Source organism: Homalodisca vitripennis, chromosome X (genome assembly GCF_021130785.1).
Source record: "Homalodisca vitripennis isolate AUS2020 chromosome X, UT_GWSS_2.1, whole genome shotgun sequence".
In the NCBI taxonomy this organism is placed as follows: domain Eukaryota; kingdom Metazoa; phylum Arthropoda; class Insecta; order Hemiptera; family Cicadellidae; genus Homalodisca; species Homalodisca vitripennis.
Genome location: NC_060215.1, coordinates 22,003,295 through 22,030,757, shown reverse-complemented (window position 1 = coordinate 22,030,757; position 27,463 = coordinate 22,003,295). Strand labels below are relative to the sequence as shown.

Here is a 27,463-nt window from a genome sequence, read left to right as displayed (position 1 = left end):
CAAACAAAATTTCTTGTTTTATAGTTTTTAGGTTATCAAACCAGTCTAGAAATAATTATTATTGAATTACAGTTAACACTTTTGTTAACTACCATTCAGTAAATTTGTTTAGTTTTAAAAATGTTTTAAGCACTTCACCAAATTCCGCTATTGAACTTAATAAATAATAGAGCTTACCCAAGTCCTGTTTCAATTCATTCAACTGATTGGTTGAATAACAGAGCACTTGACATACATTTTTCAACGAAAAGATAAGAAGAAACTCAAAATGTATTGCTTTTATGTTTGCAAACCGAATACGTGATGACAGCGTCTGAGATGTTAGAGTAAAGGAATTTACATTAACTTAAATGAAGTAATTAAGATATTGAATGAAGAGCCTACATTTGTCAAGTAAGAAATTACAGAATATGTGAATCCTACTGATATATTTGGAGTAAAATACACCAGAGTAAATATTAAGTGGAATCTTAGCTGTATTACTCTCTAAATACAGGTCCCAAGACTTAAAAAACTACGTACATCTACGTGCTCATATTCTCCAACTAGCACTTATAATTGCAAATCTAAATGCTCACAATTACCGACAACCTTCCACACATGGAGCTCATATCCAAGCTTACCTACCTATCTACGCTTACGTACAAAGTGCATAATCAAGATTCTGTTTATTTCTCTTTTACTGATCAATATACTACAAAACATTGTATCTGTAGACACAATTTCTGAAATCTGGGCTCTTAGCAATGCATTTTGCCCCAAATTATATTTCTGACATCACATCTCCTATACAGAGACTAATCATTTATTATTTAGTGAACAAACCAGTACAGACTCATAACTACTGCTATAATATATTTCAGGTATGTAATCTACGAAAATACATTTCTTTTCTTTTAATTTGGAAGAAAGTTTATTTAAATTTCCTTTACCCTGCACCAAATAAAAATATCCTGTTTGAAAAATGCATTTCTGTGCACTTTGAAAAGAATGTATTTATGCAATACGCTTAATTGTGTGTCTAAAGTGAACATTGGCCCATTTTTTACTTATTATTATATTATGTCTTAAACGTCATATATTAAGTTGGAAGTGCCTAAAATGTTATAAGTAAGCAAATTATTTGTGTCTTTTAACAATCTTAGATTTTGTATCCATAAAACTGTGATGCTGATCATCCAATTAATTTTTGTTCCAATTTTGTTATTTTAATATCTTGTATTTTTTCAGAGTTGGTACACCATCCTGACCTAAAGCTTTATCAGTTAAAAAATGTATTGCCTGATGGTATAATCAAGGACCTTTCAAAACAAACACGAAATTTAACCCTCTATCTCGCACAGAATGATCTCCATTGTTTCCGACACAGTGAAGACTTCTCAGTTCTGTCTGAATTACCAGATACGGTAAGAAATTTTGTAAAATTTATGGAAACCACCATGAGAAAAAAAGTGGAAATGCTGTACGGTGTAAAGACAAAACAACAAATATCAATGACAACTTCATTGTACGGCAGAGGAGGTAAATATCACATATTTATATATAGGACTATTGCATCACACTTATGGTTAAAAGTATTTTGACAATCAAGGATGGTTATGGAGAATCTGTACTCAGTGAAGATTAAAGTAGAAAGTATCGACTGAGGGTACTAACATTTTATTAATTTAAATTACAGTATAACATAATGGGTAAGGTCTATATAAATACATGAGCAAGTATTACTTCATTTAAGTTGTACTTTGATTAAAGTATAATATTAGTGAATGGTGAGAATTTTTAAAATATAGTAATACATTTTGTTCAATCATTTTCTAGATTTGATGGATCAAATAAAAACAACAAAATGAATGAATTTCCAAGTCTTGGTATTAATAATAAAAATATCCTGTGCAGTATGATTGAAAATAAAATACTCTGCTTTACGGTTTCATTACATTTTTCATTTCTAATTCTTTAGCTTTTTTTCTTTAATTTTCTTTAATTCTTAGCTAGAATTTTTCTCACTAATTAAAATTTTAGTATCCATTTTAGTGACGGAAGGCACCCAATAAAAAACAAGTTGAAGTAGATCCTTTTTTAATTCTTGTTAATTTCCCTTTGTTGTTGCGTCATATGTCCCAGTTTGGATTCTGTGTTAATGTTTATGGTGCCATGTTGTTATATCATAATGAAAAAGCTCAGAAGTTAATTGTCATTTATGAAAATTAGGTGTGTTGGTCAAATCTGAATAATATTTATTACCACATTGTTTATATCACATGATAATGTTCATTATTTGTGCCGTGTAATACACTTTATATTATACAGGTGTATAAGGCTCACCTGTAGTTTTCAACTGCTGCAACACTCTCTTTTATAATAGTTGATTAACTCCATTATATTAGTTGATTTTCATAGAACTGATTTCACTCGCTGAGAAATTAAATAATTTACAAATGCGTTCAAATTATCAATTTATTCACTACTTCAAACATGTTATGACATTCTCAATATACACACTCAGCACGTGCACACCAAACTTAGATTCGGCAGTCTCATTTGAAATTAAATACAATTTTTGTATTTAACTTGTTATTTCATCACACCAGATACATTCAAACAGTCAGTTATTATTGTTCAAGATTTGATTAATTAAATTTAGATATCACATGTAGAGTAACAGAAAGAATTTCAACACATGCTTCCCGTACGGTCTCGGTATTCAGAAGAAGGAATCAGGTCAAGATCTTTCTAACACGTGTTGGCTTACACAACGGGGTCTACAAACCGGAAATGGTGGGAAACCGGCAACTCTTTAGTCTCCAACCCAAACCATAGAGATTTTTCACTAATTATTTGAAGATTTGAATCTCTATTTACAATAAATTATATGAAAAGATATATTGGCATAAAAAGTTAACAGTGTAAATAAAGGTTGAAGGTATTGTATAGTATTGTATACTATTTCTAATTGTATGGAGGTGTTGGCATAAAAATTTAAGTTTAAAAGAAAGCTACAAGGTATTGTGTAGTATTATGAATATCCAGAATTGAGTGCTATTTGCCTCTGTAAATGTTCTTCTTGCAGGTAGAATAGTCTAGTCACCAGCCATCTGTTCAGCACTATCCTCAGGATTTTCTGAATATAAATCTCAGCTGGCAAGAAGTTGTGTAGCTTGCGATCCATGTGTCAATAGACAATAGACGATAGACAAACTTTTTTATTTATATACTCTTTGAGGGCAGTAATTGTGTCAACTTGCGTGACACAGGTTCTTCCTGTACAGACAGAGATGATATTATAACAGGATATAGTCCTCGGTGTTTATGTTTGTTTTACTTTATTTGTTTATCTGGTACAGTAAATCATTTATTCCAGATTTTCTTCTCTGTCATGATGATCTCTGGGAGGACCGTCAGATTGCATTTGTACTCTATCTGAGTGAAGATATTTGTGAACAGGATGGAGGATCTTTGAGATTTTTTCAGCTTGATGAAGGTAGTTTTTTTAAGTATCACATTCAAATTTTTTACAGTACAGTACCAGTGAATATAGTTTTTTATTACTATTTTCACTTTGCCAAGATGGTTTTAATAATATAGCATTACAGTAGAATCAAGAGTCAAGAAGCTTTATTGTCATTAAATACGCAAGTGTACAATAGACATTGTTATGAGCATAGTACACATTTACTATACATACAGTAAAAACTATATTATAATACAATTTATTATTTTCCTTTAAGTGGTTCATGTATTTGTGAACTGAAGATAATAATTATTCTAGTGTTGAAAATTAAAAAGTGATCAAATAAAATACACAATTTATCAAATAGAAATACACAAAACAGGAAGGAAAATCAATTAAGTACCAACAGTGTGACTAAAAACCTTCAACGCTAACGCTTAAAATTCAAACAATTAAAATTATCACTTTAACAACATGTATAAATAAAAAACTAAGTTAAAGTTGCAGAGTATTTATTACTTGCTGATTTTCTGCTTAATTAAGGGTAGGTAATTTATCATAGATAATATGTAATGTGTGTTATTTTACTAATAAGTAATGTAATCCTTCAAGATAGTTTGTAGGACACATCCTTCAGCCAAAAATATCACTAGTGGTGGTTTTTCAGATTTCATCAGTCACATGGATGTTCCATCATGTTATATCTGCCAACATTTTGGTGAATTGTGTGCAATAGAAGCAGAGATATTGTTTCAAAATTAAGCGTTTTTGACCATGCCTTAGTTACTTTACCTCCGTCACCCCTGTTGCTATGCAGTATTGTTGGGAATTTTTTGTTGTCGTATAATTGTATTTTTTTTACCATGTTTTTGTGTAATATGATGTTAAATCATATTCAAATAGTTTTCAGAGTCAAGTTTGTAAATGTAGCGCCTTTTTTTTTAAGGAGACGCTGATTATCTCTTTCATGCCTTTTTCTGTCCGTCCTCATGGGCCATTGGCCTGTGCGAGAATCTTATCGAACAGAATAAGAAGGAGAGTCGATAAAGTACAAGGCCGATGGTACTGATAAAAAGTGCAACGGTCACAGACAGGTTTTGAACCTGCGCTATCTCTAACCCAACAACTTAGAATGCTTGGCCATCGGCACTCCCAATTGGAGTTAGTATTTGCGCTGTAAATAATACATTATAACCTATAGGTCATTGTGTGATTGTGTAGGATGTTGAGTGTTTTCGTAGTGTAGATATTTCTTAACAGTTTTGTAAAAGAATTATGTTGGTGACCTAGAGCTGGAGAAAGGTTTTTACCAAAGCTTACAAAAAATAGAGTGTGATTTTGAAAAAAGTACTGCAAGATAGGGTTTGCATTAAACAAGTCCGAGGTAGAAGAGTTAATATCCTTACAAAACTAACTAAGATTGTTTACGAAGCCTGTTTTTTTTTAATTGTGTATATTTCTAACCAAAAAAACTATAGTAAGAAACCTTTCTCGAGAAACTAGTAAGGAACCATAATGTGCATTTAGAAAAATATACATGAGATTTTGTACGAGGAACATAAAACAAAGAAAAAATTGCAGAGAATGAAGTTAGTTGGATGGTGGGGAATTTAAGACCCAAAATTTTGTACTGGTCCTTCTCATCTGTATGTCAATTGGTGAAATCTGCTGAATAGTGTAATCAAGTATAATGTAATAATCAGACAGGATCAAGTAGCTATATGATCAGATTGTGTGGAACTGTTTAATCATTACTATTCCTAACAATCTGTAAATCTATACAGTATATGTATGAAGATCAGTATGTGTTAATATGTGTACTGAAATATAAAATGTAGATAAAGGTTAACAATCAGACATTTTATTTATAGAATTAAATCCTGTGGTTGGAAACTACAGGAAACAATTTCAACCAGCATATAACTCTATGGTGTTCTTCGAAGTCACAGAAACCTCATATCATGAAGTAAGTATTGATATTGTACTGATATATTAAAAAAAAAAAAAAAAAATTTTTAATATCGATCTTCAGAGTGAATCTGATAAATTGTTTAAAACATTATTTTAATCTGAACAATCTTTAAAACTGTTAAAGTATGAATGATTTTAGAAGAATTTATTTAATGGTCTCATACGTAAAGAATAAAATGTGTGATGTTAAGCAATAAACTCATATCAAGTTATTAAATTAGATAGTGTACGCTTAAGTATTTTATATGAACAGGAGTTAAGTTTGATGTGGATATTGATACACCTCAAACTAGGACCATCTGTAGGAAAGTTGTCAGAAGGACTGCAGTTAGTTCAAACGTTAGCCGCTTGTCTTTCCTAAACTCCATGGATGAAAGTAATGTGACAAACTTACAAAGTTTTAATTTTATCCCAGACGAAACCCCCCTGATCTCCTCCCAATTGAACCTGGACTCCGGTTGGGAAAAAGTAAGCGGATTGGTATTGTACGACAGAGACACTAACAGCTGTGTACCTTCTTTGCCCTTAGACCTACTTACACAGATATTAAATAGAGCCGAATCAAATGAATGTTCATATAACTGTTTTGTAACAATTACGCTTCAAGGGAAAATTTTCTTTGTTATATATTACTTATCAGGCCAAAATAATTGGAAATCAAAATTATTTAAATTCATAGAAGTTGTAAATGATTGCATTAAATACCTACTCCTAATCTCACTGGATATTGAACACTGATGGCTGCCAATATGCCCAATAAATATCACCGTTGGAGAAGTACTGCTGGTTTGACTTCAATTTGACTGCAATTCTTACATGTATAGATTCAGACTTTACACCCGAGAAAAGGCAGTAAAAAGAAACATAGATTCTGTGTTAAACAACTCCTTTAAGTATCGAAGAAAAATATCCAGAATAACAACAAACAACTCAAATATCTACAGTGATTGGAGGAAACCAACACATTCTTTCCACTCTTCTAGTGAATCACACACTACAGCAGACACTAGTAAACCTACTGGATCAATATCATCCAAAGCTTCAATGACAGAGCAAAGGGACGTGTGGCAGAAATCTGGAAGCTCCTTATTACAAAAATTCTCACAATTTTACAAACCTAAGGGCATAAACAAACAGGTATTATCTAGTTATGATGTGAAAGAAGCAATCACTACTTCCAGACATAACTATGACATAATTGACCTAAAGACAGGAGATATTTTATTAAGGAGAAACTCCAAAAAAACAATATAGTCATGGGTTTGACGGTATAGTTTGTTCAACTTTTGTGTAAAAATTCAAAGTACTCAGTTGATCCTAGCATTAAACCAACAAATGAAATTTTGTTGGTCTCAGATGAAACCGAAGTAATGAATCAGCTAAGACTATACAAGAGTATTAAAAACATTAACATTAAAGACGCAGAGGAGATAAGAATTGAGTTGGTGCAAGGAGTTCCTGGATGTGGGAAAACCACCTTTATAATCAACAATTACAAGGAAGATGATCTCGTGCTATTCCCAACTAAAGATGGAGCAATTGACTTTCAGAAACGGCTAAAACAGAAGTATCAAGCGATACCTGATGAAGAAATCAGATATTCTTGCTGAACAGTTCACTCTTTCATAATAAATTCTACAGACTACCTAAAAAAGAGTGGCAAATATAAGAGAGTAATAGTGGACGAAGCCCTGATGTTACATGCAGGGGAGATACTTTTTGCATGTGTCCTTGCTGAGGTCTCACAAGATTTGTTGATAGGAGATAAAAACCAAATACCATATATAAACAGGACTCCCTATGACCTCAAATATTTCAATATCCTGGAAGTAGCAAAAGTGACACAAACTCTTAACCTCTCTTATCGATGCACAAGCTGTGTGGCAGATCTCTCAACCTTTTACCAACAAGGTATGACAACCAGCAATCTAGAGAGCAATGAAAAAAATACCAACTTGCCTAAATGGAATCAACAATATGTCAATAAATAAAGACCAATGCAGGGTTCTCGTTTTTAAACAATCAGAAGATTGCTCTAAGAAAATTGGGATTTAATGCAACAACTGTACATGAATTCCAAGGAAGGCAAGCAGAGAATATTGCTGTGGTCCGAACATCTGAGAAAAAGAGAAGAGATCTATGACTCACTGCCACATTGCCTAGTTGCAATATTTAGACATACAAAATCATTTACCTACTTTACACCAATAGTGGATGATTTGCTTAGTAACTGGATAAGAAAAATAAATAACAAACTAGTCATAACTATTCATGAGCATCTCCCATTGGATCATCAATTAGAAATAATAACTCTTGAAAATTCTAAACTACCTAAAAAAGCTAAAGGCTCCTCAAACAATGGTTTCACCTCGATCACAAATAAGCGACTCATAACAGTATTTCCAGATATTCACCAATAAGCTGACAGAACTCATGTGAAACTACCAGCCTTCCTTCTAAAGAAAAAGCGTTTGATCCCTGTTGAGAAACTTCACAAACAAAAGGAGAATAAAATAGTACACACCATAGAAACCGATGAGACACCAACCAAGAAGACTTGCTTAATTGAAATAAATAAATGCAATGTCTCTTAAGTTACTGCTTGTAACAGTCCTCCTCTAAGGCTACTGTCAATCCTAGCATCCAACAACCCAACAAAAATAATGCAGGATAAAATAGATCCAGGCACATAAACTCCTCTAGCTCTACCTGTACATGTTCAGACTAATTCATCAAGGAAAGATTTCTCAATCCTCCATCAGAATATAAGGGGATTAGCAAACAAAATTGACCGTATAAACCATTTGCTTCTAACAACCAGACATCATAATACTAACAGAGCATGGATTAAATGAAGTTGAACTGAACTTGACAAACCTACTTCATTACACTCTCTTTGCTCAATTTAGCAAAACATACCATAAAATGGGTGGTGTTGCAATATACGCTAAAGACTGTCTAGCTGAAAACATTGTTCCCATTGATCTTTAAAGAGTGCAAGGAACGAAACTTGGAGGCATCAATGATAAAAATAAGCAAGATAAACAGCAATTTGTACTTGCTTGGACTATATAGACAGCTGAAGGCTAACTTAGATGAAGCTCTGGAAAGACTTTCTACAATCATAGAAGTGACAACAGCCTACAAGTACCCACTGATCATTATGGGTGACATAAATGTTGATATTTTAAAGCCTGACTTAACCGCAGCTAAATTAAATTAAACACTGGCTGCTTTTGACATTGGGTGACTCCTTTTACTTCCTACCAGAGTTACAAGTATACTTCAACATCAATTGACTATGTGTGTACAAATCGCTACACAAAATAATTGAATGTTGAGGTGATTCACACTGGCATATCTGACCACAAAGCCCAAATTTGCAACCTCAAAATTTCACCACCAATCACAACCCAACCAGGTCAGGTCATTCAACACTTCCATGAAGAGAATCTTCAACACCTAAAGTACCTCCTAGCAGATAATCGCTGGCTCAAAGTCCATAATGCCACAAATGTTGACCAAGCCTACAACAATGTTCACAACTCATTGTATGCTAGTATAGAGATAGCCTGCTCAAAAAAGAAAACAAGACAGAGAAAAAGAAAAAATCAAATGTGTTATTACAATAAAGAGGTACTCTTGCTAAAGCAAACCTATCTGCAAGCTCTCACTAAATTTGAACCTACGGGAGATATTGAAGACAAAGCAATCTGCACTGATGCAAAGAAAAAGTATGACCTAAAATTAAAATCCCTGCGAAAACAAGCTACTATAGAATACATAGAAACATCCCAAACAAATAAAAAGCTATGTGGGCTATAATAAATAAATAAAGAAAGAAGAAAACAAGGACAAATAGAGCCCCAGATCCTCTGAATGTGAATGGAAAGTTACTGAAAGACCCTCTTAAAGTAGCAGAACAACTAAATAACTACTTCATATGTGCTGCTGATCAAGTACTAATTAAAGGCAATGTATCAAGAGCTGCCACAGTCAACCCAGTCACATTCAGATGCAATAAATATCTCTCAGAACTATCATTCACCAATCCAGAAGAAATATAAAAAATAATTCAGTAATTTAAACCAAAGTAGTCTGCAGGACTTCATAATCACCCTCATGAAGCTTGAAAACAAAAACTAGTAACAGGAATACTACTGGACTTCAACAAGGCGTTTGATTCCCTAGGGCACAATCTCATCCTCCTGAAACTTGAACATTAGGCATAAATGGAGCAGCAAACTCTGGTACTTAAGTGGATGCAGCCAAGTAGTTGAAATAAAGTCTACACCCAACAACCTTGTACAGTATGTGAAATCCAATCCCTAGGTAATAACAAGAGGGGTGCCTCAGTGTTCGGTTCTGGAGCCAGTTCTTTTTATTTTATTTACCAATGATATGCCACAATACTCTGGTGATCTGAACACTCGTTTAATGTATGCTGACTAAACTACTCTTATAGTAAGCAATGAAACAGGCTAAAAGAACACTCTTCTTAAAGCTTGAATTCCCGAAGCCTATCAGTACTTGGCAAGGAAAATGACTTGGTTGCAAACACTACAAAAATGAAGCAGATATTTTTCGAAAGGAGAAAAGACACACTAATAATCCATGACAATATAGTGCAAGAAGATGAGGTTAAACTGCTTGGAATGACAATTGATACAAACCTCACTTGGACACCTTACATCAATAACATGTACAAAATAGTTTCCTCTGGTCTATTTGCTGTGAAAAGACTTAAACAAGTAGCTGATATTAAAACTGCCAAAACAGCATATTTTGGATTGTGTGAATCACATATTAGATATGGTTTTATTTTTTTGGGGGGTGGAACTTCACTTAGCAACATGCAACGAGTATTGATTCTACAGAAACAAGCTATAAGGGTACTTGCAGATTTACAACCTCTAGAGACTTGCTGTACATATTTTAAGAATCTGGGAATCACGGCAGTGGTCAACCTCTACATTTAAGAGGTAATCACTTATGCTGACAATAAAAATCCACCACACAACAACAACATCCACAGCTATCACACTAGACATCCTTCATCCTTTGCTACACCTCAACATCGCCTCACTCTGTACGAAAGACAACCACTCTACATTGACTACAGACTACATAATCATCTCCCAGAACAACTGAGAAGAATGAGAGGACAAGAACTGAAGAGAGAGCTCAGCAAATGGTTGATAAAACGACCCTACTACAGCCTAGCTGAGTTCTACAATGACAATTGATTTCATTGTATATCAAGATAACCTCTTTTATTGTACTATGTAACTTTCTGAAGTTAACAACACTGTAATTTTACATTCTGTAAACTGTTTGACACCTTTTTATTTCTCTATGAAATGACAAATAAAGACATTGATTGATTGATCAACTATATATACTAATGATAGCCTATCTGTAATGGCTGAGCTGGGCCTTATTTATTCGACATCAATATTAGCAGTAATAATAATTAGCTTCATTGTAGTTGATTATGGTCTCGGAATTTCATCGATAAGTCAAAGTCAGAATTATCTTTAGTACAGTATCATCAAGATAAATATAGTGTAATAACGAATTTTTAACGAGTCAGGATTTATAAATTGTAGTCAAAGAATTCATATATGGTACAAGAGGGTCGACCTTGTAGCCAGTTCTTCAGGTCTCGGGTAAAAAGTTGCTACTCATCAGAACATCCAGCAAGGTGGTCCACATCTTGGCACCCATATAGCTTGTTTTCTTCTAAGTCGATGCACAGCTAGGCATTAGTTGATTGCGTGCCTGGTGTTTAAATAGTGAATTTGTGATCTACTTCTACATGTTTCCGGTTCCTTAATGTGGAGGTGGGTTATTGTCTCCAGGGCATACAAGTTGACCACTGTGAGAATATTTGATTCTTGAAAGGCTCTTCTACAGGGTTTTCTGGGGTGCAGATTATACAGAATCCTAATTAACCATTTTGTGTAACAAGGATGCAATGCTGCCCCAGACTGCAATCCTGTATCGAAGGTGTGGCTCAAATAACAATCAATACAATGTTTTAGCTGCCATCATGTCACTTACATATTTCATTTATCTTATTTCAAACAGGCTTGTACTTATTTATTGCAGAGAGAGTTGACGGGTGCTGTCCATGAAAGTGTCTAATGTAGTGTTATGCCAAGGTATAATCATGCCAATTGTGACTTTTTCTAGTTCGGGTAGACTTCTGATGTTCTTGCTTTGCCTACCCAGGACTAGCTGCTTGGTTTTACATTCGTTCAAAACAAGACCATTGTTGTGGCAGTATTGTATTGCCATGTTTAGGTCAATATAGCTCTCTATTTCAATTTCATCAGTTTTTGGTCTACCAAACAATAGTACTGTGTCATCAACTTACATTTCAACAAGTGTTTCACTATGGTCTTGTATGTATGCTGGGAAGTAATTTGTGAGTAGTATGAAAAGAACAGGTCCTAGAACCAACCTTTGCGGGACTCCTCATGAGATTTGTCTAAGTCTCAGTTGAATTTTTATGTTTTTCCATTTATTACAAGTGTTAATTCAAGCAGTTGGCTTGTGTTGATTGGGTAGTTGGAGAACCATGACTTTGCAGCCCCACATATTTTTAGGGTGGTCAATTTCTTTAGTTAGTAGTCATAGTCCAGGCAGTCAAAAGCTTTGCTGTAATCTAAGAATACAACAGTTGATGTATTACCTTCTTCTTGTTGATTAATAGAAAGTCCATTAGATAAGTCAGTGACTTTTTGAATAAAACAAATTTTTTTTGGCAAATAAGCATTTTATTTTTTAATATAATTACCTTTTAGCTCAACACATTTAGTCCAGTGTTTTTCTAATTTTTTTATTTCCTCCAAATAATAAGTTTTCTCAAGGGTCTCAAAATAGGTGTTTTTCATTCGACCCAAATTTCCTACCGCCCAGCCATTTCTTTAGGTTTGGAAACAGGAAATAGTCACAGGCGGCTAGATATATAATATAATAGTCTGGAGAATATGCTGGATGGGGTAGCAGTTCGTAGCCCAATTCATGGATTTTTGCCAACGTGGCTAGACAAGTGTACACACTTGCATTGTCTTGATGGAACATTTCCTCTTTGCCAAATGCGGCCGTTTTTACTTCAAATCAACGTCGAATCTGTCCAAAAGCTCTGAATAGTATTTGCCAGTGATCATTTTACCATTCTCAAGGTAATTGATGTGAATGACATCCCGTGCATCCCAAAAAACTGTGGCCATGACCTTGTTGGCTGACTGACTCACCTTGGCCTTCTCTGGTCCTCGTTCACCCCGAGCAACCCACTGTTTCGATTGTTCCTTGATCTCTGGCGTGTTGTGATGGATCCATGTTTCGTCCACAGTTACAAAACAGCACTAAAACTCGTCCGGATTACGGCTTAACATCGCTAAACACTCTTTTGAAGGGGTCAGGCGGTTGCGCTTATGGTCGAGTGTGAGCAATTGCGTGCAATCAAAGGACTTGTAATCCAGAGATGGTATCAAAGATTTCCAAGGTTACTCATTGTCAGACTTCTGAATCTCCTTGAAGCAGATACAACCTTTGTCAATCATAACTTAGTGTTGGCTATTATTAGTGGTTGTTGCTTTATCAAATTTTATTATTTAGCCCTAAATCTGTTCAGAAAAGTTTTCGTGGCAAAACTGGCTCTTGCCTTTTTTCAACCTTTGTCAAAATAATTATTAAAATATTGATTTTTCATACTTATTCCCTTTTGTGTTGTAAGGTAGTATCTATATAAAGAGTTATTATCTTTTCAGATAATGTTAAGCAGCAAGTCTTTTTATAATTAAAAAAAAATTCAAATATAAATTTAAAAAATCTGTTTTTATGTCACTAAATATTGACATTCTTTAAGAATAAATACAGTCTACTCAAATAATTTTTTTTTTAATCTTAATTTTGAAATTACAGTTTTTAAGGAATTAAAAATGTGAAAACAAAATAATAAAATTTCTCAAACATGTTTTGATATATCATACTTGACATTCTAAAGTTTGGCAATAGGTATACAGTTATAAAAATTACATACAGAATTTAAATAATTAAATAAACCATTTTAATTATTTTAAAATCAGTAAAACACAAACAGAGCAACCTCGTAAAATATTTTTGGTTTATGAAAAATTGAAAATAAACACTAAACAAATCAAAGCATGGAGGTTTTTCCAGTGGTTAAATTCATAAAACAGCGCCCCTTTGTTTGTTTTCAGTTTCAGCTTTATTATAATCATTGTTTCTATAATTTTAGTATCTATTATTAAAATAAGAAATCTAATTATATTTATTTTACAGGTTCAAGAAATCCTCAGAGACAAGCAACGCCTGTCTATTAATGGTTGGTTTCACAAAGAAGGAAGAAAGATGGTTAGGGTGAACCAAAATGAGAATATGTTTTTAAGAACTAAATTGTTTGGATTTAGTCACCTTCAAGAGGTATGTACTATTTTTAGTAATAGAACAGTTCAAAATTTCCAGATCATATATTATATTGCTGATACTTGTAGCAACTAGTATATCAAAATTATCACATTGGAAAACAAATTCTTAAAATGTTTTTAACATATTTTTGTAATTAAAAACGTGCAATGGGATTAACTCATGTATACGCAGGCAAGCTCAACTCTGTTAGTTGTTAGTAAAACCTTGTCTGTGGAATCCTGTGTTGACTTTATCTCTGTGTAGGTGACAAAAACTAAAACGAGTAGACATATATTGTTAAACAGTGTTGGGTAGATTTAAAGTTATCTAGAGTTCTTCTTCTTCTTCTTCTTCTATGGGGCAGCCTACTGCCATGCACTTAAGCCTCAAGGGCTTTTTGTGCACCCCGAAAGCACACCATGAGGCCTGTCAGTCTATGATTTCAGCAGTTCCACAATCCGCCAAAAACAACCTATCAGGTCCTCCTGGGGAAATTCACCACTCTTGTCCAAACTACCAAAGATGGAATACCGCTCCCTTGCTATTGAAGGGCAATAAAAGAGCAAGTGTTCGGCAGTTTCATCCTGCTCATCACACATTCTACCGAGCGGATCCTCCTGAAGGATGCCGACTCTGTGACGATGCTTCCTCAGGTGACCATGTCCCGTGATCAGACCTATAACGTGAGAAGACATTGATCTATTTAGTGAGAGAAGGTCAGATTACTCTGGAGGAAGCCGACTGTAGTACCATTCTGCTCATTCTCATGCCCGGATGCAACCTCCACCTTCTCTCATGTTCGGCTCGAACCCATTTTGAGACAGCCCCAAAGGATTCACACCTTGGAACACTGCAGAACGGTTAAGGGCCCGTCATAATTGACGCTGAGCCCCGGTCGGCCAGGGCATCAGCTCTTTCATTCCCAGGGATCCCCCCATGACCAGGAACCCAACAAACTGTCACATTGTTGATTCTGGCAAGGGAAGAAACAACTTGATAGCAATCTTAAACTAGTTTGGATTTGATCACACAAGAGTCCAGCGCCATCAGTGCTGCCTGACTATCCGTGAATGTTGATCGTCTTGCTCCTATATCGCAGACGAAGATTCTCACGAGCACATTCCATAATGGCTGCGACCTCCGTCTGAAAAACTGTAGGATACGGACCCATAGGGACCACCAGCTCCCTACATGGTCTCACTCCCACAATTCCAGCGCCTGTGCCACTTTTTGTTTTAGAGCCGTCTGTAAACCATTCAAGCTCCGCTGGTGGAAGAGGTTTCCTTCCCTCCAACCAATCCTAAAGGATTTGTCAAAGGAAAACTTTTGTGGCATCTGCCACAGATCATGTGCAGAACATCCTCCTGAATCAGGATGCTAATTCTACAGTGCCCACTGCTGCAGCCCGACCAGAGTCCCATTTGCTGAAGACAGTAGGCACTCCTCCTGGCCATAGCCTGAATAACAATGTCCAGGGGGGCGAGGTTGAGACAACGGTCTAGAGCTGCACCCGGCGCACTAGGATAAGCCCCAGTGATAGCAAGGCAGGCCATCCTTTGGATGCCCGCCAACAAGCTACCGCCGTCTTGGCCTCCGTTTTTGGCCACCAGACAACAGCTCCATACATTAGTGCAGGTCTGACTACGGAAACATAAAGCCAGTACAAAAAACCTCGGCTTCAGTCCCCAAGACCCACCTATCACGCGTCTGCATTGAATTAAAGACCATTTCCCCCTGGCGATGACCCTTTCCAGGTGAGGTCCCCAGTTTAGAACCCTATCTAGGATCACGCCTAGGTACTTGACCTCGAACTTCAGCTCAATGGAAGAGCCTCTGAATAGAAATGGACCAATGCCCTCCATCTGTCGCGTCCTGGTAAAGGCAACCACAGTAGCCTTGGTAGGGTTGACTGTGAGGCCAAACTCATCACACCAATTTCCCACCATGTTTAGAGCAGCATTGGTCAGTTCACAAGAATCACAATATCATCTGCGTACCCCTGTGCAAAGACACCGCTACTATTCAAAGAAATTAGCAGGTCGTCCACAACTAGGTTCCACAGAAGAGGAGAAAGGAAGCTACGCTGCGGACAGCCCCCATAGTCCTTGCACTGACACTTACTCCCATGAGGGTGGTAACAACCACCCTTTCTGTGAGCAAGGCCCTTATCCAGTCACATATTTGACCATCAATACCATGTCTAGAGACCGCATTGATAATTGCATGAGTGGCTGTATTGTCAAAGGCTCCTTTGATGTCCAGAAAGACACCTATGGCTACCTCTTATCTAGAGTTACCAGTACTCGTCCTTACCTTTGGTTTCTGTAACTTATTAGACAATAGACAATAGGCAATATGCTTTATAACAATATCATCAAGACATGTTACAGACTCAAACAGTTTTTACAAGTGAATTCTGTTATTAAATAAGATGTCTAATTAAGATTCATCATTCCATGAGAAGAACTCATGGAGTGTGTGATGAATCTTAATTAGACCTCTTATTTAATAATAGAATTCACTTGTAAATAGATGATTTAGTGTACTCAATGGGGTTCACTTTATTATCTTGGGTGAGTGGAGGTATCAGTTAATATTTTATAATATAACTAAAATAATTTTATTTTCTTTATTTAATTTACAATGTTCACTTCATACAACTATTTTTTATTTAGGACATGACCAAGTCGAATGTCCTGAGCATAGTGGAGCGAAAGTATTTGGCCAAAAACACAACAAAACAGGTTTGTAAAGATTTACAAAATACCAGGCTTGTTTCACTTCAAGGATTCTTGGACTCCCAATTTTATAATGCTTGTGCTGAGGAACTCAGCAACTCTAAGTTGGAATGGCACCTAGAGGGACCACCCAATCGTAGGTAAGTTTTTACTAACATGAATTTCTAATACTAATTGGAAATATATTGATGTTTACCCATTAAGTTATGTAATAGAGCTTATAATTAACCTTCTAGGCAGAATATTTTATCCAATTGCATTTAGAGAATGTTTAAGAACAAAAAATTACTTATTTATTTCTCTAAAAACAAAGAAAGAAAAGAATTATTGAGGATACATGAATAATATCACATATCTTGTTTGGTTATAAATTCTTAATTCAGTTCTTGTCTCAGATTAATTTAATTAGATATTAGGTATAAATACTGTATTATTTCTCATACCAATGTCATTATCTCAGATTAATTAAAATGATCAGTGGCAGGTTATAAATACTGTACTGCTTCTCGTACCAATGTACCTTACTGGCCAGTGACATTGATTAATGCTTACTTAAGTCATTGTCTCAGATTAAAATGATCAGTGGTCAGGTTATAAATGCTGTACTGCTTCTCGTACCAATGTACCTTACTGGCCAGTGACATTGATTAATGCTTACTTAAGCCATTGTCTCAGATTAAAATGATCAGTGGTCAGGTTATAAATACTGTACAACTTGTCTGTTCTCATGTAAATATGACATCCAGAACCCAAAATCATCCTCAGTTTAAAATGTTTTAGTTGAAACTTAGTAAAAAAATTGATATTGTAGATATATTGGCAAAATTCGTTGGCCAGCTTGATACGCCATTTCATTTCTTTATGGCAGCCATTCAAACTTTTAAAATGTACACAACTCTATTATGAACCTATAGAAAATCAAAAAAGGTATTCTGGAATGTGTATAACATTTCCAAAATATATGGTGTCCCGTAACTCTCTGGTCAAAGGTATACCACGTTATTGTTCAGGTCAAGACAAACATATTTCACTGTATAAACATGGGTCTGTGATGCTTAGGTTCACATCTGTCTGTCTGTATGTGTTTTTAGAAAAAATTAATATCTTAAAAACTAATAAGTTTAATTATACCAAATTTGGTTCAAATATTTAAGATAACAAGGCCACTTACTGAAAATTTATTAAATTATCTTTATTATTTTCAAAATAGCGGCCATTAAAACTTTTAAACTTTGAATATCTTAAAAACCAGCAGTTTTTATCAAGAATTACATGAATAACAGTTTTTAGAGTATATTATCACAAATCTAATGACACCAACATTATTTAAATCGAATAATAAATAACTGATTTATAGCAAATTTACTGTGAAAAGACATGGCCCACATTGAGGTTCTCAGCGAATAGCCAACAATACAAAAACAGAATAAATGGCAACTCTCTTCTTTTAATCAAGAACAGTTATATAAATTGACATGACTTCTGCTGGAAAATGTATAAAACTGTAAGGTCTCTAAGGAGCTCATCTTTTTCTGGAGTAGACTAAGATCCTTAAATGTTGTGCTTATGAACTCATAACAACCCCTGTAAAAATCACAAATTTATCCATTCAGAAAGGCATCTTCCCATCCAAATTAAAAATAGCCAAAATCTATCTGAAATATAAACATGGTAACCCTCAAAACATTGCCAATTACAGACCAATTTCTCTTCTCCCATTAGTCTCAAAACTTAATGAAAAAGTAACTCTTATTAGACTCATAATGTATCTAAGAGAGAACCAAATACTAATTGACAAGCAGCGTGGATTCATTTCTGGAAAATCTACCACAACTCCAATTATCAACCTAGCTGAATATATAATTGACAATATGGAGATCAGCAACACCATCACCAGCTTATACCCTGATCTCAGTAAAGCCTTTGATTGCATTGGACATGAACTCATATTGACTAAACTTCAAAACGTTGGTATTCGACAAACAGCACTTAGTTGGTTTGAAAGCTATCTAAAAGGTCGAAAGTAAATAGTGGAACTAAAGGAAACAACAAAGGGACTCACAATCATTACAATCTCATCACCTACCAGTCTTAATTTCCTTTAATTTATAGCACTCTTTGAGAGAGTTTGTCACTAATAACATAAACATTGTCAAAAGCTAGTTGGGTATCAGTATGTTTATTCAGTTGTGATAAGCTAGACTGATATAAATATTCTCTAAACTTAAATATTGCTCCTGGTGTCAGATCCTCTTATAGTTCTAGTGTTGTTAATTTGGACGGTTATCTGAAAGAGATAATCCCATCAGACTTAGCAAAAACTCCAGCATGGTCTGACAAGTGAGGTTTCAACAACCAATTTGACTCTGGATTTCATCTCTACATGTAGTAGTTATTATACTATCTGACATGCATCCCCTCTAGTGGGTTCTTCATTCAGTCAGTAAATATTGTAGGATCTCAATAAATTTAAAAAGGACTCAGTTTGTAATGAATTTACACCAATATTTTATATTAAAATCTGCTGATTTTATATATTCAAAACTATTGTACTTTTTGTTGAGAAAACTATGTAAAGACCTCGAATAGTATTAAAAAAATCATTTGTATCAGAATCTGGTGCTCTATAAAGAGTGACAATAACTGCTTTAATCTTTAGGAGAGTTACTGCTGTAACCTCAAATGTAAGATCAGCATAACATTTACCTAATTTTATACATTCAAATTCAATACCCTCCTTATACATATATTATGCAGCCACCTCCTCTGGTACGTAGATTTTTTCCTACAGTAAAACAGCAGCTAAAGTAAAATTACAAGGAACATAAAATGAGATTTCTTGCTCACTCAGCCAATGTTCATAAGTGTTAAAACATTACAGTTTATATTACTTTCAAATAAATTTAATAAATCTAACTTTTTCATAATCGACTGTATATTTAAATGCAGAACGCTAAGAGGTATAGCAGAAAGTTCCCCCTAGGGTTTCAGCCTAGAAACGCTGAGCTGGAGTTCCCCGGTGGAGTCTCAGTGCCTGGTGGTGGAGGCTGCTCATCCGTCAGATGTGGGTGTTGTGACTGCGTCTTTCTTCCTGTCGTTACTTCCACAATAAGTTGGCCATCTCCTTTCCTGCATCATTGAAGTGCTGCCCATGACGTATATGGAATTCGCCTTTCGGCTTTGCTGGCCTCTACAAGAGTAACATTGGAAAAACTGTTACACAGATTTTTTAGATGTGCGTTGGTCTTTTAGTATTTCAATATTAACACAATACCATCCCTCTAGTCCCTTCTTTTAAGCAAATGTATCAAAACAATATTTGGTTATGTAATACTATTCAGAGTTACTTCTATTTTTCAAATGGTTTTTGAGATGTTGAGTACATTTAAATACCATGAGAATAAATTAATAATATTTAAGTTGTCACAAAAAATATATATATATATATATATTTTTTTTTTATTTTTTTTTATTTATTTATTTATTTACTTATTTTTATTTATTTTATTTTTATATTTATATATATATATATATATATATATATATATATATATATATATATTTTTATGGATTATACTTATGATTATACTAAAATATAAATATAAGTATATTTAATGATATATATATATATATATATATATATATATATATATATATATATACTTCTCCCTATTGAGCTGGAAGTAAGATTTTGATTTCTTTTGTTTATTAAGCTATACTATAGTTTTTAGATGATTTGTTAGTTGAGTAACGAATGAAAGTAAGGGTTTACAATAAAATAAATACATTTTATGTTTTGTAATATTGAATAAAAATAAATGTGTGACCTTTATAATCCCATTTGGTGAAAATAACATGTTATATTTTGGATTTTGCACGTGTGATGTCAGACTACTGGTTGTAGTATTTAGATGTTTGGTAAAAATTACAAATTTTATTCTGATTTTTGTGCAGGAACTATGAAGTTCTCAGAATTGAGCAGGATGATAATGAATCAGTTTATATTGAAGGCCTAAGTCACTTGTCAGCTCTTAACAGGCTGATAAACTTCTTGATGTCAGACTACTGGTTGCGATATTTAGACAGAATCACAAAAAAGGATTTCATTGTGTTGAAAGGTATGTTATCATTTCTTTATCTAAGTTGTTTATCGGAAAGTTGTCAAACAATTCAATGTGCAACTGTTTAGTTTTCTGGTTCTTTTCAAGAAAATTATAAAACTAATTATACTGTTCACAAGTTTTATGTGATCTTTACATGACTTTTGCTTCTTAAAATAAAAATTTAATGTATACAAAAATATTCTAAAACTAAACAAAACCTAATGTACAAATAAATAAATAAAATCATTTATGTCAATGTACTAAACTGCAGATTAACACAGGTGACAAAAATAGTTGGTAATTTAATTGGTGACTATCTCTCAGATTGCACATGAGTAACTGATAAAGATCTAAAATATAATCATTGGTCAAATTGCATAAAATTCACAAAAAACAGTTTGACAGAAATAACATTTTAATAATTTTGAAATATGGTTTTGATTATCAAAATGTAAAACTGTATTATTTAACTTTGTGTAATGAGAATAAAATTGACTAAACCTCAAACTAACTAATAATGAGGTTGAAATTAAAAATAAAACTGCCTTTTTTATTCAATTAATTTATCTGAGATGTGTGTTTTGAGTATCCCAACAATTAAACACTAAAATATATTTAATTTTAGAGCATGTTTAATATAATATGTCATCCAACATTGAGAGTTTCTTAGCCCTAACTTCATCTGGTAAAATAAGACATTTTTTACTTTACTTATTACTTTAACATTCAAGGTCCTTGAAATTAACTTTTTTGTTTGTTTGTAATTTAATAAATGTAATTTATATATTTTTGTAAAATGGTTAATTTATGATTTATTGCACTATGAACAATTTCTTCAGTTGTCATTTTAAAATTTGTAAAAGAGCTCAATCCAAATTCTTGTAATTTTTTCTGGTACGTATTTTTTAAGTGGATACTTTTTCTGAAGAGTGTAATGAAGAAAACTAGGGTAAAAATTGGGAAAATGCACACATTTTACAAATACATTATAATTACAGAATTAACAAGATATTGAAGTTCGTAACTCATGGCGTAGGGCATCTTATAAAGATGTATTTAAAAAATAAGTAAAAAAGTAGCCTTTCATAATTTTTATTTCTGACACATATTTCGGCAATCATGCCATGGAAACAAGGAAGAATTTAGAGACTTATTAAAGATCCTAATTAAGACACGCATTGTGACTGGCAAAGTATCTTGTAGAAAGTGCTTGATAGCATTTTCCACGCTTGGCTTCAACTTGCATGTAAATCCCATCTCACCCCCAATATGTCACTTTTGAGAATAGAAAAGAAATGTAATATATTTATAGCTAGATTTCTATGTAATCAACTCCCAGCATTACTCTTGTAAAACGTTTTTGCATTATGAAACTTTGTCTAAATCACGGGAGGTTCCCCAAATGATATAAGATTTCAAAATGGGTAGTATATAAGTGTAGTTAACAAGTTTTCATGTTTTCATTTGTACTGAATGAAATAGAATTTAAAGACAAGTCTAAGGCTACCTACTTAATCTATTTACTAAGCATTCTATGTTGTTATTTTCAATTTAAGTTTTTTTCAGTACTAACATACAAAAACATACATGTATAAATAAAATTAGAATTTATCTGACTTAAATCATTACTAATATTGTTACTAGTCTTAAATTAAATTATTGTTTTTAATGTTTTATTAACATTAAAAACAATATTATTATTAAAAATTTATTATTTTTATGCAAATGCTGTAAAATACATGTATTACCTAAGAGAGCAATAGAAGGGTTCGAGGGTAGTAAGAAATTTCTACACTAGATCTTTTTTGAATATAGGATGTACTTTGGAAAAGTTCAGTACACTGTGAAATGTTCCAGAATTTAAGGCTGATAAAGAATTATTTTCAATATCAGACTGTTTATTTTTGTGATACTTAAATAGAAGAAGTAGAATTATATTCCATCCACATAGAAAGTGTTCTTTAGAGCAACAATGATTTTTTAAATCTTTCTATATTGTATAAAGCTTCAAAATTTTCAAAGGTACCAGGCTATTATCAATTCAGTTATTTATAATAATATTGGCCTTAGTTATATTTATCATATCAACTGTACTGTATGTAAATGAATTATTAATTTTCTAGACAATTACTCTCGGATCAAAAAGTACAGATATTTGAGTGTGAAGTCCAGCCACAAACTAACTAGTAGAGTTGCGATAATGGGAATTATATTAATATTTAGCTTGTTTATTTCTGCATTTAGATATTTACAAACAATGACTTCCAGTTATTATATTACCAATAAAAATGGGTAAGAGTTTTTTATGATTTTAAACCAAACTGCAACTTTGAATATTCATAACTTGAAACTTGTTATCCGATTGAGACTAAAATTTTATACAAGAATGCTGCAACTGTACTGTGTTTAAGTATGTAATTTTAGAATTATATTAAAAAAGTTGGTATCTTAATCTTAACTTTTATTCTTGACAGAAGTGATTAAAAAACTTCGCATTGGTTTAGTTATGTAGCTCCTAAGTCATTTTCTTGGTTGTGTAATTTTGTAAACCACTATTTAAAACATTACATTTTTAACACGGATTTAGTTGAGCAGGTTTTTAATTTACCATGTACGGCACCTACTTTTTTGAACATGCAAACCACCCAGATGTTAACGTCTACAAAACCTCTTGTTAGTTAAAACCTCATCATAAATTCTGATCCCATTCTTAATTTTACTCTAATTATGATAATATTAAGACCCTAATATTAACAATATCAATGAGGTTTTGTGAGGTTCTAATGTAAGACCTTACATTAGAAGATCTGTAGTATCCAATTTGATATAATCTCCATTGTTTGAACTTATTAATGCATTGTCAACACTGCATGTTGAACTTTGAACTGAAGAGTGTGTATTATTTACTTTAAACTACTGTATGGCTGAAATGTTACAGATGATCATATTCCTCCTACATGCATGGTTGAAGTCCAAAGGTGGAAAGAGGGGAGTTATTCAGTTTTGGCAGATAATGATTTTCTAAAAACAAATTCAAGTGTTGAAGTTGTGTTTTTCTTCAATGCAGATAACAGATATTTTGAAGCCAATGAGAGCTTGAGCAAAAGCAGTGAAATATACGGCCCAAACTTCAAGTATAGTGGAAATCTGATTGTGTCTGTTAGTAATGAAGTAAGTTCTGATATTATGAATAATATAGTCCTATTAAATCTTCTGGGAGCACATTCTAGGAATGAAATAAGACTTTGTTCTTATGATTATGGGTCCTAAAATGGTTCCCTCTAAAGGTACAGGCTGCCAATGCAGCGCCAAATATTGTTTTTTTGTTTTGTTTAAGCAGCTGAACTACTCAATGAACATAGAAAAAAATATTGAATTTGGGACACAACAATTCTGTGACAATCCTTCAAGGGTAGTTTAGTAGGTTGCTGCTAACTTTGAAGATAAATATCTTTGTTAAAATTAACAAAATAAAATTTTGTCGAGATTCTGTATTGAGGGCCAAAATTTAGAAATACATTACCATGTTGTATATCTTATTGGTTTGGAAAATAAGTTTACAGTTGAAGTTCCTTTAGACAGAGTAGTGATAGAACAGGTGAGAGTTTGTGGGTTTACTAGGGATATTTTTTCTCTAAAAGAAGCCAATTGCATATGTATTTTTGATGTTTGTAGGAAGAAATATTTTTAATTTAATCCTCAGAAAATAATCAAAAAATTTTAAATGAGTTCAGAAACATCAATGCACTCGAAAGGAAAGGGCATAATTAGATTTTTGATCTAGTGACTATTTTTTATTTAGTTTAAGGATAGTAACATTGTACCATACTGTTTGTACCTGAAATAAATATTACTAATCCAAATTTCTATAAACATAATATTTTATTAATATATCCAGATTCATAAGTCAAATAGAACTTTATAATTTATTTTATGAAGTTCATTCTGGAAGCACATAACAAATTTAGATGAAACTTTAGTACACACGTTCACTTACCTCTTGTGTGCTGGCTAATATATGGATTACAAATTAACTATTTAATGGTGACACTGCAAACTAATTCACTCACAAAACCTTTCCAAATAGATGAGGCTTTAAATTGAGAACTTCTGTAACAGTATTTCCATAAGTGATCACTTTGAAATGATTTTTTAAATTTCACAAACTGTAAAAATCCATGAAAAGCTTTGAACAAATTCACACACACAATCTTTCCAACATTTCAAATATAAGAAGGGACTAAAAAAGAAGCTATTTACTTTGTTTAAGTTTTATTGTTATTAAAAGTGGTCTATTTTGGGGTATTAATATGGTTGAAATTCTTTTGTTACAGATGCCTACGCCTGTACAACACAAACTAAAAATGATCAAGCAAACAAGAATTTTACAATCAAAGGTACATAAAATCTTGTTTGTCTATCACTTACCGGTCTTGGTTGTGTGTTACGTAACTCACACAGCTAGATATATATTTGTTATTCTCTAGCTATACCCCTAGAGTGCAACAATACCATTCCATGTGTGTTAACAAAGAACACGTCACTGAAAGTTATGTTGATCGTTCAGGAAGTTCACTGAAACTTTTTATCAATGTTTTCTCATTGATTTTTACTTTACAAAAGAGCAAACAATTTTTGTAATAAAGTTTCATAACTTATTTTTAAGTAAATGTTATGTTGTTTTCAAATGTTGAGCTCTATACGTTTTAAGTTCAGATCTTTTTGAATTTACTAAAAATTTTAAATTCACACACATTAAATATAAGTTTATTTTCTGTGAAAATGATTGATCTAGTTTCAAAATTTAGCTATAGATGTACCTAATTTTGATTGATCATCATTATGAAATGTATTATCACACTATCAGTTTACTGGTATCCCTGTTTATTTTTAGATTATTATATTTTTCCAAATCATGTTAAACTGATTGATATTTTCAGATAGCTGACAGAAGTAAAATTTCAAAGAAGGCGGAGAAACAAATAAGGACAATTGTAAATGACAAGATTAAAAGGATGATGGAGTACCGAGATAAGAACAACTCCGTAAAGGCCTTAGTAAGTCCATTGTTAACACTAATACAAATTGTAATTTCTCTTTCATTTGGTTATTTTAACGGTTTTATGGATTCATTGTTGTATATTTAATTGTTTATAACTTAATTGGGATAAGAATCTAGTAATCAGTAAAGAAGTAGCAAGTGTATAAAAAAATGTCAGTCTTGAAACACTAGATTTTGAATTGCCTCTTCTTCACTGACATTTTTAAGATCAAGGAAATGAAACCCAGCCAACGTTGAAGTTAATCAAGTAATTATTTCATTAATCTCAATTGTAAATATTAAAAACCTATAAAGAATTGATAATGAACTATTAAATCACAATAGACTGCATCTTTGATATGTAATCAAAATCATGTAGCGCATGGGATAAAAAAACCTATAAAGTTTCACCAGTAGAATAAAGTGCCAAACCGTGGCAACGATTGCACGACAGCCATGGAGTGGTTCCAGCTAACAGTTCTGTAGCAACAAATCGCATATCCATTTTGATATGTCTCGTCATGTTGCGTATATCAGATTTGTTTAATTGCATCATAGCTAAAATACATTGTTAAAAAACACACCAAAAATCAGTGGTGGTAATGATTTTTAGTAACACGTAAAATTAATATAATGTTATTACAACCTTTATTTAGTTTTCTTTACATTCAGTATTATAAACTACATCAAAAATGGTGTATCAAACATATTAATGTCATCAAACCAAATAATATTTATTCAAAAGAATTATACACTTAACAAGTTACAAAGTTTAACTAAAGGAATATTCCGTGCAAAGACTGCAGGTCTGTGTGCAGGGAGAGTCCATCGGTATACAGCAGTTATACAATTCTTATATAAATCATTTACATATTGTGGGTTTTTGATCTTGAAATAAAAATATTAATTAATACAAAATAGTCAACAACATAACTTTTTACAATTTAGAATAACTTTAGTTTAGAGTTTCCAACCAGAATATACAATGTAGCCGTATGTTCCTAGATATTTATTAAAAAAATGCAGATAAAATAGTACAGAATTTAAATGTAAGGAGAACGTAACAGCCCCTCGGCAGCCTCCAAGCCAATGTGGTAGAACCATTGACTCACCCTCTGTTTGTAAACAGCCACATTGTCAAACTCTGCTTTTAATTCCTCGGGAAGGTTTCTAAAGATGATTTGAGGAAGATAAAATGAGTTCCGAACCATGCCACTTAGTCTAGGAGTAGTAAATTCGTAATTAGTTCTGCCTTGTTGTGTAGTTATGCTGTATTTCAGACAAAATTTCAGTTTTGTTAATTTTGATGTATAATAATAAAGTTTTTATATATAGCTGCTTAACATTTAACACTGGAAATTCAGTAGTGCTTCAGTAGAATATCTATGATCTTTCTTTAATACAGGTTTTATAAGTGACCTCTGTTTGACCGTGAATGTTTCTAAAACATTAACTGACACCCCTCTCCATGTCAAGATACCATACAGCAACACTGACTGCATGTAAACAGTCCTGCACTGATCCACGGTTAACGCCTGACTCAACTGTGTGAACCCGTACATTAGCTTTCTATATTTCAATTTAACATTTAGAATGTGTGGACACCAAGAAAGTTTGTGATCTATTATTACTCCTAAATATTTATATTGGTCCACCAGTTCAATAAGACCACAGTCACAGGCAGTCGACCTTGGATCACCACAGGAATGCATTCTTAATA

At 33.1% G+C, this 27,463-nt stretch overlaps 1 protein-coding gene across 4 annotated transcripts in view; it reads left to right on the top strand.

Annotated features, from left to right (window-relative positions):
* Positions 1–27,463, top strand: part of LOC124368757 (prolyl 3-hydroxylase sudestada1) — a 44,204-nt gene that overhangs the window by 2,687 nt on the left and 14,054 nt on the right. For all 4 annotated transcript variants that reach the window (XR_006922998.1, XR_006922999.1, XM_046826105.1 and 1 more), the window contains exons 2-10: positions 1,231–1,521; positions 3,362–3,481; positions 5,323–5,417; positions 13,736–13,876; positions 16,537–16,739; positions 20,554–20,717; positions 23,641–23,873; positions 25,037–25,099; positions 25,643–25,759. Coding sequence is in view for 2 of the 4 variants with exons in the window: in XM_046826105.1 (XP_046682061.1) it covers positions 1,231–1,521; positions 3,362–3,481; positions 5,323–5,417; positions 13,736–13,876; positions 16,537–16,739; positions 20,554–20,717; positions 23,641–23,873; positions 25,037–25,099; positions 25,643–25,759 (1,427 nt within the window). In the remaining 2 variants the exon portion in view is untranslated. The remainder of the gene's footprint in view (positions 1–1,230; positions 1,522–3,361; positions 3,482–5,322; positions 5,418–13,735; positions 13,877–16,536; positions 16,740–20,553; positions 20,718–23,640; positions 23,874–25,036; positions 25,100–25,642; positions 25,760–27,463) is intronic.